Here is a 12,658-nt window from a genome sequence, read left to right as displayed (position 1 = left end):
ACGCTCGATGTGTGTTTTATATTGCGGAGCGTATGTGTGGAATCTCATGAAGTCGTTGAAACATGAGCTCAAGTTCATCATGGATTAAGGAATAACCATATTCAAATGAAGCGATGAGTCTTTAGACAATTTCTGTATCTATGTCGATGATGAAAGATTCTTGTGAATAGAATAAAATAACAGTGACTGACAGACTCTAAGAAATGTTGTCGAGTATGTTAAAAGTGGGTCATAGTTGCGGCCTCAGGCAGCTTTCCTTAATTTCCGATAGAAAATTAAAGATGGAGGAAGCTGGCCATAGCTTTCAGAAGCACTTTTGTCAGTCGAACCACGTCAATATAGTCTTAAGGAGCTCGCAATCTCCTATATTCTATAACCCTAGTTATCTCTAGTGAGGTAATCGGCCTCACGGTTGCCCACATTGGCCCAATTTTTTCTGCGGGCCGCAGGAGCCCCGCGTCGCTCTCTCATTCATCAATTTCAAAAACTTCAAATTTCATCTTCGCCTCTTTGGTCTGCAACACATACAACCTCTCTCCACCGACTTCCTCTAGCTCCTAGTCGATTCGCAGTACATTTTCATAGGCCGCCCTTTATTTTTACCAGCAACATGGCTACTGCAGCGCTCCCCGAGAGCTCTCTGCTTTCACTTCTCTACCGTTCCTACCCCACCGCCATCTCACCTGATGCTACTGAGCTCGACCTCGCCCAAGCGACCCCCAAGATCTTTTCGCACTATACCTACACCGATGCTGAGAAAGCAGCCATCCAGCAATGGCTAGCCACGATACAGGGACTGACCAACGCCTCGACGAAGGGTGACACAGCCGTCATTGATTCCATTTTGAAGGAGATTAACACACACTTGGCTACACAGACGACATTACTGGGCGCCAAACCTTCCGTCGCCGATATCGCAGCCTACGCTGTACTTGCTCCTCTAGTTGAAAAATGGGACGTCGAACAACGCACTGGTGAGAAGGGCTATCACTACATCGTGCGACATGTGGATTTCGTGCAGAATGGATCTCTGTTTGCGCTCAGAATTCCAGAAGAGGAGAAAGTTGTCATCGACCTCGACGACGTTCGTTTCTTCCCCAAGGCGGCTGATCCTAAAGAAGAGAAAGAGCGCAAGAAGAAGGAAAAGGCTGAGGCTCAAGCTGCCGCGAAAGAGTCTACAGTGGTGACTGGATTGACCAAGGAGCGTGTACAGCAAGCCCCCGAAACTACAACAGAGGAGACTCCCGCCGCAAAGCGCGAGAGAGAGAAAAAGGAGAAGAAGGAAAAGAAAGAGAAACAAGCCAAACAGCCCAAAGCAGCTCCCGCCCCCGCAGCTCCCCCCTCGCCATCCCTTATCGACCTTCGTGTTGGCCACATTCTCCGCGCCATCAACCATCCCAACGCCGATTCGTTGTATGTGTCGACTATTGACTGCGGCGATGCCCCCGGCAGTGACAATACATCTGTCGACGAGGAGACAGGCAAAACCGTCCGAACAGTTTGCTCTGGTCTGAACGGTCTTGTGCCATTGGAGGAAATGCAGGGTCGCAAGGTCGTTGTTGTTTGCAATTTGAAGCCCGTCACTATGCGTGGCATCAAGTCCGCCGCCATGGTGCTCGCTGCATCCCCCAAGGTCGCTGAAGGTGAAGATTCACATGCCGGTCCCGTCGAGTTGGTCAACCCTCCTGCAGATGCCCCTGCTGGTGATCGCGTGTTCTTCGAGGGCTGGAGTGTCGGTGAGCCCGAGAAGCAACTCAACCCTAAGAAGAAGATTTGGGAGACCTTCCAGCCTGGATTTACGACTACAGACGGCTTGGAAGTTGGATTCGATAGCACACAGGTTCCTTCTTTATCGAGCGTAGGGACTGCTGCTACTGCTGCTACATTTGGAAAGCTTGTTGCCAAGTCTGGAGGTGTATGCACTGTGAAGAGTCTCAAGGGAGCCACCGTCCGATAAATGTATTTCATTAGTGCTAGCTATCTTGTATGAAATCAAAATAAGTCTTTAACGATTAATTCTACGTAAAGAAAGGTTTAAGTGCAGATCATATAGATTTGGTGTAAAAGAACTGTCTCAGGTTGCAATGGGGGCTACTGGCCGAAGATCTTCCGATTCCTTGGCAAGGCCTGTACGACTTACGTTGCCCTCTGGTCTAGGCTTAGTCTGCCTGGAGCTTGCCATCGTTAATTAACGGTGTTTCAAGACACATTGCGCTTTCAGCATTCCAAGCTTCAATTGTGCAAGGTATATTGCCTGTTTATTTCACATAAATCAACAACACTCGAAAACCTAAATACAGAAGAATTCACCCCAAGCCAATTCCGTCGCTATCGATTTCGTTTTCACTTCGTTCCGGCGTCGTTTTACCATCTTCCATCGCGGACTGGACATTAAGGGGAAAAGGGGCACCCTGCACAGTGCAATCGAGCTATATAGTTGCGGAGTAGTCTTTTGACTACATCTCATTTTATCGACATATGCCGGTGGTGCTGGAGCGATGAACAGGCAGTTCGCCTATCCCAAAGGCTACAGTGCCTATCCTCGCGGAGGAGGCGGGACCTTCTCTATATCACCTCACAGGTAGGAGCTTATAGAAAATCTCTATTTCAAGATGGGGTTCGATCTAATTGATGGGTAATATGAACAGATTTCAACCACGTTCACAACCAGCCGTACTACGAAGGCGACAACTCCTAATCAAATTATCCGCCATCGCCGGCCTTTCACTCCTCGTCTTGTTTTTTCTCATTCCATCATGGCGCGCTATAATACTACCGACAGTTTCACTCGGCTTGTTCTCAACAACGCATGACGATCTTTCGCTAGAAACTGTTCGGTACTACGATCTTTCCGACGTACAGGGTACCGCCATGGGTTGGCATCGGGAAGAACGAGTTCTCATGTGCACGCCGCTACGAGATGCGCAGGCCCATTTGCCTATGTTTTTCTCGCACTTGCGCAATCTGACATACCCACATCATCTGATTGATCTGGCCTTCCTCGTGTCCGACTCAAAAGACAATACACTTAGCTTACTCTCATCACTACTCACTGATCTCCAAAATGATGAGGATCCCAAAATGCCCTTTGGAGAGATTTCGGTGATTGAGAAGGACTTTGGACAGCAGGTCAATCAAGATGTGGAGAGTCGACATGGGTTTGCTGCGCAGGCCAGTAGACGGAAGCTAATGGCTCAAGCACGGAACTGGCTTCTTAGTGCAACGTTGCGACCAACTCATAGCTGGGTGTATTGGCGAGACGCTGATGTGGAGACAGCGCCGTTCACTATATTAGAGGATCTGATGCGGCATAATAAAGATGTCATCGTTCCGAGTAAGTTACTTCCGTGCTTGCAATTTTGACATCTTTCTAATTAGATGAAGATGTCTGGCGACCCCTTCCCGACTGGCTCGGCGGGGAACAACCATATGACCTGAATTCCTGGCAAGAATCTGAAACAGCACTTGCTTTGGCGGATTCCCTCGACGAAGACGCCGTCATTGTGGAAGGTTATGCAGAGTATGCGACTTGGAGACCGCATTTGGCCTATCTCAGAGATCCATACGGTGACCCTGATATGGAGCTTGAAATTGACGGAGTGGGTGGTGTCAGTATCTTGGCTAAAGCCAAGGTATTTCGATCAGGTGTTCATTTCCCCGCTTTCAGCTTTGAGAAGCATGCAGAAACGGAGGCATTCGGCAAGGTATGGCATCCTTACTTAGAGACAGTCTATAATCACTGACCGATCTGACTATTATAGATGGCCAAGCGTATGCAATACTCCGTCGTCGGTCTTCCGCATTACACAATCTGGCATCTTTACGAGCCCAGCGTCGACGATCTCCGTCACATGGAAGAAATGGAACAAGAGAGAAAACAACGCGAGGCCAAGGAAAAGGAAGAAAAGGCCGAGGCTGAACGTCAGCAAAAACTCAATGACCGATTCAAAGACTCCACAGAGGAATGGGAAAAGGACGGGGCTGAGGTCAAGAAGAAGATAGACAAAACCGAACAAACACAAAAAGTCGAGAAAGTAGGGAAAGGCCAGCCAAAAGCCGCAGCAGTTGAAGGAGCAGAGAGCGATGTCGAGAACGAGAGACGGCCTGCTATCCCAGCAAAGAGCGAAAAAGAAGCTGCTGGTGCTGGTCCGAAGGACTCAAAACCTAACACACAAAAGGAGAAGACTCGACAAGATTCTTCAGGCAACCACAACGAAAAACTACAATGATAGATTCGACTTTCGTATGAAGCATATTTGGGTTGGGCATTTTGTGGCGAAGAATATACATGTAGTTTACAGTTGAGGTGTTTATGAATTCCTAAACGGTTATCGCTTATCGATAACATGCCCATGGTCCGTGCGTATCATAGATCGCGTTTCTCGCGTCGTGAGATTATTTTGTCAAACTGTCAAGCCGAAATATAATCTGTCTTTCAATCACTTTCTTCTATTTCGCAGTTTAGATACGAGTCTTCATGAGCTTTCCGAATATTCCGCAATAAAATCACACAAGGAAAATGTCAACACAAGCAGCACGAAGCATTCGCTTTACACACAGCTCTCCGCAACAGGCCTTTCGCTTGATAGAATTGACGCCTGATCTTCTGGAACTAATATCTTCTCCGAATGCGCCGACGTAAGTCTCTTCGGAGATATTGGTTGATTGAAATATCAGAAAATAAGTTAACCATCTCGGCTGATTTAGGTTATACCTCAAATCCCCAGCAAGCGGGGACCCCTCGACAGAGAATAATGCCGCATACGTGAATCTGTGCACACCAACGAAAACATTCCGAATCCGCCAAGTCCAATCCTCCAACTCGATACATATCATTCAACCAAGTGATGGTCAGAGCAACGTTATTCCTTTGATCAAGCGGCAGAATGACGATAATAATGATACAGAAATTGCGCCAGAGACAATAACGGCAATCGCGAAATGCGGTTCGACGCTGGAAATGCAAGGGTTGAGTAGTGAGGAAAGTTTTGCTGCGGCGAAGGGCATGCTTGTGCGGATATTAAGGGTTTGGGATGATAAGATGACCTTTAACAACGATGATGATGATGATGGAGATGTTGATATGGATGGAAGCGAAGACGCGGAACTTAACGCCACAAGGAGTTTGTTAGTGAAGAAGGCGGTTATTGATGATATCCCATTTGCAGATTCGCAATGCCGGAAAGCATGGATTGAGCTCTGCGCATTTGTGCCGGACAATAATTACAAGGCTTTGAGCGGAGAAAGACTGGCCTTCCGACCATCGGCGGCAGTCAAATTGGGTATATGGAAAAGGATACTTGAAGGATGCATATTGCACAGCATTGACGTGGAGAAGCAGTTTCTTGTGCGAGATCTGTGGAAAGCTGTTCTGGGTGATAAGGATGATGATGACGTTAAAGAGAAAACGTTTTCGCGATCTTTGTTTGATGCGATTGTTAAAAAACTCGCGGAGCGGAGTAGTGAGGATTGGGTTGAGGATGACTCTGAGGTGAAATGTCTGTCATTCTTTGATTACCCCCAATGACAACTCGCTACCAGCCGCTAACATCTAGGATAGGGTCGAACATGGACAAGGATGTGTGCATCAAGTGGATAGGCGAGACCTACCTGGAAGCAACCGCGCCAACTGAGAAACATGCTATCGGTCGGTCTGAGTTTTTGAATGCCTGGAGGGATTTGTTGCCAGAGACATGGCGTAATGCGGCAGCTTTAAGCAATTTACCAGTACGTTTGAAGATCAATTATTTATAAACGGTTATCAACTAACAATGGATAGGAGGCTTCATACAAACAACCGGACCCGGTATCAATACATTTCTTGCCGGAATCAGAGAGAGACATGGCAGGGAAAGAAGCTCAGGATGCAGCGGGCAGCGGTGCACGAGTTAGGAATTCGAGGAACTGGCATGAACGGTTCAAAAGTCAGAGAAAGTGATGATAATATCTTCGCCGGCCAATCTTGATGACATATGTTGCTATCAATACGACTATACAGAACGGCAGCCCTGTTAAGAGATTGACAACCCAACCACTTTATTCATCAAATCAGCACCAGCTGTACTTTTCGTTCCACAACCACTCAACATCATCACCCAGTCCCTGGCTAGCGCCATTCCATTTCAAGCTACTGATACTGCTCTCCTCACGATGCACCACCTTGACATTTTGATCGAGCAACTTGGCCGCTTTCTCAACCAAAGGCGACGGATTCCAAAAACTGACATCGTGCATTTTCAGTTTATATGCCTCGAATTGCGCTTGACGCAAGACGGCTGCAATCGCTTCAATAGTAGCCAGCTCTTCAGCCGGTGACGACGTCTCATCGTATATTAATCGAAGGATGTATAGGGTATGGCTCSCGGGAGKGTCGCCCACATTTCGGACCCATGAGCAGTACACGTGATGGTGATCGACGCCAGCGCCACGCACAGATGGACTTGTTTTCTCAAAAACGCCGACATTTTCATAGAATTCATCTCGCGCCCAGTGCCACGTCATATGGTCATAATCTGGTGCAATGGTCACTTTGGCACTGTTACGTGACTTTTCGGAGACAACCTGGAGGAAATTTCTATTCTTCTTTTCGTTTATCTCGCTACACATGGACTCGCGGACATCTTCAGCAGTCAATGTCTTTGCCTTGGGCAATTTCGCCGTTTCAAGAGACATCTGGAACTGGCTCTCTGACAGCGGCGGCAGGGAGATGTGGGATGACGGGAATGGCTTCCATCCATACTTTGCGTAGTAATTCTTGCCAATGTCCGAGAACAACACAGAGAACACATTTTGCCTCCGCGGCTGGTTCTCCGATTGCCAGCTATCTAGCTTCTTAGCCAATTCCTCCATCATACGTCCGGCGTACCCACGACCTCTAAACTCAGAGCGCGCAAAAACACTTCCGATTCCATGGCATATGATGTCCTCTACTTTACCGCGGTATGCAAGATATGCGGGTTTTCGGTACGTCTCGCACGAACTCAAAATCAATCGCGAGTTTGGCTCTTGTCTGCGATCCACGAGAACCCAGCAGGTCAGAGATCCGTTCTTGGTGAGGTTTTGCTTGGAAAGTCGTTTCTCACGGTCGAGGTACTGGTCCAGAGTTAGTGAACCTCGCCAGGCTTTACTGTTCAGTCGTAGGGTTTCGAGATGTTCCTCTGGAGTAGCTGGAACGAGGTCGAGGTGAGGCGAGTCTGATGGAGGGAGATCCTCGTTTTTGGGAGGAGCGACGGAGCCCATGGTCGTGGTACAAGCAAGCTAGAAATGTAGAAGAATACAGTAGAAATAATTGTGTTCTTTATCCAACTGGTCAATTATACATTGACAAGAAATTGGCGAAACAGGCTCAAACAGGTCGAATTGATGAAAGTGGTAAGTTTCTCGAGAGGCTTCCGGGGAAAGCCCCATCTCAAATACTTAGGGTCGGAATAGCTCCCACTTCCTTCTACTGAGTCCTGACAGTAAGTTCCACAATGACTCCACTCACAGATCACTCGGATACGACGTGATGTCTACCAAAGTCAAATCAGAACCATCCAATGCATTGTGATAGAGTAATAGTGGATTGCACATTGTACAAGGGCACAGCATTATCTTAAATCGTGATACGTGTAAGTTCGATGTTGGTATGTTAATTACGTATATCCCGGTATTACCACCAAACCGGCCCGGCTAAAACCGTTGGCAAGCGAGGGCAACCTTCTTCTTACGGTATGGTATGGTCGTATGAATGTACTGAGATCGTATTGCAGTAACTATCGCGTATTGGCGATTCTGTCATCCATGGCATCGAATCAGAGCCATGAAGGGCTTGCATCTGACCTTCCGTCAAGAGTCATGCCTTTGGAGCCTCGATGGATTATCTAAGGAAATATACTTGGTCGACTCGCTGTTCCAGGATCTACGCTGATTCCAAGACCATGAGGCTAATACTGACGTCGTTGGTGCGGAAATAGACGCCGCTGGTGATCAGGTCTTTGAAGTACTTGGTATTAATTGTGTTCTTTGTCGTGGGTACTGAGAACATATATTCTTTCTTTTGTCATTTGACTCGGTCAGTATCCTTCATCAGGGTTAGGGTGTAGGTCCTGTTATTAGCGGCCTCAGGCATCAAGAAAAAGCGGCTAACCAGATCGGGCAAGCGACCATCGAAGCCTAATCAATATCGGCGGGAATTAGCTTTATCGGACCGGCCAATCGCAGCCACTCCACCAGCCACGGTAGGCCTAATCGGGCGCTAGTGTGGCTTCTAGGTTCTGTCAGCCGCCCGCGCAGTTGATGAACTACACTGATCTGTTTCATTTCCTTCCTCCGACATATGATCATGATTACTCGTACATTCTACTGCCACGCCTGTCTATTTACTGACGTTGAGCATTGTTTTGTTGCATTGTTTGCTTGTTAATTGAATCCTTCATACCTAAAGCAGCTTTCGAGTCATTGATGGAATGGGACTGGTGTATTTCGATCTACCTGAATCAGTATTTCTAGTCACATCACCGACGACCATTATTATCTCCACCAGTGACATCTAGGAGCTCAGAAGTCATGTCTATCGCTTATGTACGCGTAATAGAATACTGAGTGATTAAATCTGTGATATTCTGCGATTCTATCATTGCGCAACATCCATCGCCCGGTCTCCTGGGAGATGGATGGGCTACTTGGTTACCCACGCCGTACGTTGATTTCATTGTCTGAAATCCACGGCATTGTTCTTACTTGGACTACAGAACCTATTATATCACGACCACCAGATGCAGTACAAAGACTCCTGCCGCGGCTGTCCCAGGACAGCCTGCTTCAATTAGAGCGTAATGCAAAGGAGCCGACTGCAGCTCACAAAGTGTCGAGGGTCAGAAACTGGGTTCAGGATTTATCAGCCGCTGTCAACCCATTACTTGATGCTACAAGTAAAACACATCAGAATGACCCTCGTGGCCCAACACAGTGCCCTACGCAGTCAGCCGGCCGAAGCGCTCAACCTGCCATTCATAGCAATACGGTAAGTCGATTAGTGAACCGTGGTTATGCCGAATTACCACTGAGTTCATCTCATTCTTCTCTCAATCAGCGTTGACATCGGATCATAGGCTATCCCGCGCTACCCAATTCTAGGCCGAGTCACTATGGGCCACACCACAACACCACTTTCCGGTCCTCATGCACCAGTCATAGATCTGACGGAGCCGTCTAGCAAAAGACCCAGATTATTCGATTACGGTCGTTCATCTAGCCAAATATTAGACAGGAGAACACAGCCCTCCTACAATAGCCCAATTTCCCGAACAGTGTCAACGCCACAGCTATTGAACAGGAGTAATTCTACAAGCAGGCTTTCACAACCAGCCTCAACCCCAACAATCACCGCTGCAAAGCAATCGAATACGGTTACTGTCAAGATATCTCCCAGAAGTTCAGTCATTGATCTCACTAAAGACCAAAAGGCCAGGGGTTCTGAGAAGGAAGATGTGTTCAAAACTAAGATTCAAGACGTTTTCCCCGACATTTGCGAGGAATATATCAAGAAGCTGTACGCCAAATATGATATCAATAATCGCACCGGGCAATCGTTCCTCGTGGCAATTCAGGACGCGCTTGATGAGATTCTTGCAAAGTCACCCTACCCTAAACAGGTCTCGAAGAAGCGGAAGCGAGATGAAGATCTTGACCAGAACGACATGCAGAGAATTCGAGAAGACAAGATCTTCTACTTTCCAGTTGCGTATGTATACATGATCTTGGACATGTCAAGTGGCCTCTTACTAATCTGCGAATCAGCTACAAATTACTCGTTAAATCTTATCCGTCTGTGCCTTCTACGACAGTAAAAGATCTGCTGACACGATACAAAACCTTTCTCAAAGCGTACATCGCTCTTCATTTCTTGGGGCGTCCAGCATCAGATGCAAGTGAATACTGGAGACGCTTACACAGCGCCAAAGACAAGCATCCAGCACTCTTCGCTGCAGTGTTGGATCACGAGCTGCAGGAAGCGAAGAGATTGATCTCTGAGAAAGAAGGTGTGCTATTCTGTTCTTGACGAATTTATCCTCAATGATAAATTGCTTATGAGCTTTTAGGTGTACTCAAGAAAAAGAAAGAAGACGCGATCGAGAAGCTTGTTGAGGAAGAGCACCGACTAGCCGGAACTTTGGTTGAATGTCAGTGTTGTTTTGCCGAAGTGCTTCCAGACCGTACCGTGCCGTGTGACGGAGACGAGATTCATTTGTTTTGCAACTCCTGTATCAAGCAGAAAGCCGAGGTTCAGGTTGGCTCGATGCAGTACGAATTGAAATGCTTTGATACTAGTGGATGTCAAGCCCACTTCAGTAGCAAATTGATCAGGAAAGTAATTGGTGACAAGCTGATGAAGCGGTTGGAGGACTTGCAACAACAAGACGAAATTGCAAAGGCGAGCATCGATGGCCTTGAAGAGTGTCCATTCTGTGATTTCAAAGCAATCTGTCCTCCGGTTGAACAAAACAAAGAATTTACTTGCCTGAACTCGGACTGCGAGAAAGTCAGCTGCCGCCTTTGCAAGGAAGAGACCCATATTCCGCAAACTTGCGAGGAAGCGAAAAAGGAACGTGGTCTTGAAGTACGCCACACCGTCGAGGAAGCAATGACTGCAGCTTTGATCCGCAAATGTCCCAAGTGTGGCTTAGCGATAGTCAAAGAAGACGGTTGTAACAAGCTGAAATGCCGATGCGGTGCTCTCATCTGCGACGTATGCAAAAAGGACATCTCGAAGGATGGGTACTTGCACTTTCAAGTCCGTTCAAGTACCTGTAATCTTCATGACAATGACACAGGGATCAGACGACGGATGAATGAAGTCATGCAGGCTGAACAGGCTGCCATGGCGGAGGTACTGGCTCAGGGGGGGAAGATTGACCCTGAGATGCTGCGTGTTACATCAAAGGATGAGGCGAGTGTTGGAGAGCAAGCTCCGGCTCAACACGTGCCGGTCAATGGGAACCGGCGGCGAGCTCAGATGCCTCAGATGCCTCAGATTCAAATGCCCCAGCTGCCTCAAATTCATATTCCCCGGTTGCCACAGATGCCTCGAATTCCACATATGAGTCAGTTTCAATTGCTAAATGCAGCCCAGGCACATCAGGCACATCGCATACCTCAGGTGGCCGCACCTATAGTCCCTCGAGAGATCCCATCGAACGCCTTTCCTCAGATGCCCAGACTTGCTACACTGAATCCATTGCCTCAATTGACCCAATTCCCTCGTATGCCTGAGGTATCCATGCCAAGGAACATCAATCCCCAGGCACAAAGACGCCCAATACAGACTACGACACCTGTTACACAAACAGCTCAACCCACAGGAGCAATCACACAACCACGGCCATCTAATACCTCTGCCATACTACGGACTACAACGCCTGCAATGTCCACGGCTCGACTTTCATCAACCGCTATACAACAACAGACTGCCTCTACCGCATCACGAATTACGACACCTGCGATATCCACGGCTAGACGTCCAGTGACGACACCACAACGAACACTCACTGCCCCTGCTGCATCAATGTATACACAGATGCGGCAGCAGCAGTTGTACAGACAAGTACCGCAGCCACAGATAATACCACCGCCGCTACAACGCACCAATTCCATGCCAATTCCGCAGTCTCGTCAGMAACCGCGTCAGCAGCCGCCCCAATTCCGTCAACAACAACAGCCGCAACCACAGCCGCAACCACAGCCGCAGCTTATTCAGAATCATCAACATCATCACTTCCTCCGACGACGAAGCGGTAACAACTAGACTAATTGTGGTCTCTCTCCTTTCTTGCTCTCCTCCATCTCTTCTACTGTTTTAATCACGGTTTTCTCGACTATCGTAACGGCCTTTTTTTGATAACGACCCAGATACCCCCTTGTCTTTTCTTTCTTTCCTTTTATCTGCATTTACATTGGATCATATCATACTAGACTGGCATTTCTCTCCGCAGCTGACGACATTGCATTTAACTTAATACAGCAAAATTTTTCTTATCATCATGATGAATCATTTCCATTGCATATTGCGTATATTACTATTCTTTTTTATGAGAGTCAGCTTTTCATTTGGTCAGGGTTTATCCACTTCTTGTACTGAACACATCTATTGAATCTTGAATATTAATCTTCATTATCCGTTTATTTTCTTTTTTTCCTATGTAATCATGATTCCGTCCATAGCAAAACAAAACAAGTAAGCAATGATATGCGCCAAGAACGAGTCAGATGAAACAGTCATATTTCAATTGAAGTATAAAAAGAAGGGAAAAGAAAAGAATTGAGTAAAGAAGAAGGCAATGCGTTTCACGTGATATGTCACATTTTGGCCATTGAAAACTTGGATTTGCAGTACAATGGATTGAATGGAGGAATGATGACGATGAGTATGACACAAATGAGATGCTCGCATTTTCTTGCTGGGATATATGATGGAATAAAAGAAAAAGGGACAACTCTCCAATGATCCATGGAAGAACAGTCATGAGAAAAACAAAAAAAAGAGGAAACMAAAATGACAATCGTTAATACGCCCGCCCCTTTCCAGTCTATGATGAAATGATGGATGATGATATAAAAGGCGTCACAAAATAATGTATAGAAATAAAGCAGAAAAGGCCGTGACTTCTTTCGTTCCTTT

The 12,658-nt window shown here is 47.0% G+C and overlaps 5 protein-coding genes across 5 annotated transcripts; 4 read left to right on the top strand and 1 right to left on the bottom strand.

Annotated features, from left to right (window-relative positions):
- Positions 1-610: 610 nt before the first annotated feature.
- BHQ10_007798 (uncharacterized protein) lies at positions 611-1,957 on the top strand (the record flags this gene model as incomplete). Its single annotated transcript, XM_040880532.1, has 1 exon — positions 611-1,957. The coding sequence occupies one exon, from the start codon at positions 611-613 to the stop codon at positions 1,955-1,957; it is 1,347 nt and encodes a 448-aa protein (XP_040736301.1).
- A 914-nt stretch (positions 1,958-2,871) lies between these two features.
- On the top strand, positions 2,872-4,229 carry BHQ10_007797 (uncharacterized protein; the record flags this gene model as incomplete). Its single annotated transcript, XM_040880531.1, has 3 exons — positions 2,872-3,334; positions 3,379-3,704; positions 3,762-4,229. The coding sequence occupies 3 exons, from the start codon at positions 2,872-2,874 to the stop codon at positions 4,227-4,229; spliced, it is 1,257 nt and encodes a 418-aa protein (XP_040736300.1).
- Positions 4,230-4,519: 290 nt separating this feature from the next.
- On the top strand, positions 4,520-5,938 carry BHQ10_007796 (uncharacterized protein; the record flags this gene model as incomplete). Its single annotated transcript, XM_040880530.1, has 4 exons — positions 4,520-4,638; positions 4,708-5,498; positions 5,561-5,727; positions 5,780-5,938. The coding sequence occupies 4 exons, from the start codon at positions 4,520-4,522 to the stop codon at positions 5,936-5,938; spliced, it is 1,236 nt and encodes a 411-aa protein (XP_040736299.1).
- Positions 5,939-6,048: 110 nt separating this feature from the next.
- On the bottom strand, positions 6,049-7,239 carry BHQ10_007795 (uncharacterized protein; the record flags this gene model as incomplete). The annotated part of the gene is made up of 1 exon (XM_040880529.1): positions 6,049-7,239. One exon carries the CDS (start codon positions 7,237-7,239, stop codon positions 6,049-6,051), a length of 1,191 nt encoding a protein of 396 aa, XP_040736298.1.
- A 1,688-nt stretch (positions 7,240-8,927) lies between these two features.
- On the top strand, positions 8,928-11,785 carry BHQ10_007794 (uncharacterized protein; the record flags this gene model as incomplete). The annotated part of the gene is made up of 5 exons (XM_040880528.1): positions 8,928-9,004; positions 9,335-9,724; positions 9,781-10,022; positions 10,083-10,758; positions 10,822-11,785. 5 exons carry the CDS (start codon positions 8,928-8,930, stop codon positions 11,783-11,785), a joined length of 2,349 nt encoding a protein of 782 aa, XP_040736297.1.
- Positions 11,786-12,658: the final 873 nt, after the last annotated feature.

This window comes from Talaromyces amestolkiae (genome assembly GCF_001896365.1).
Source record: "Talaromyces amestolkiae strain CIB chromosome Unknown scaffold16.1, whole genome shotgun sequence".
Taxonomy (NCBI): Eukaryota; Fungi; Ascomycota; class Eurotiomycetes; order Eurotiales; family Trichocomaceae; genus Talaromyces; species Talaromyces amestolkiae.
Note: the sequence above shows the minus strand (reverse complement) of the source record. Positions and strands in the feature narration are given on the sequence as shown.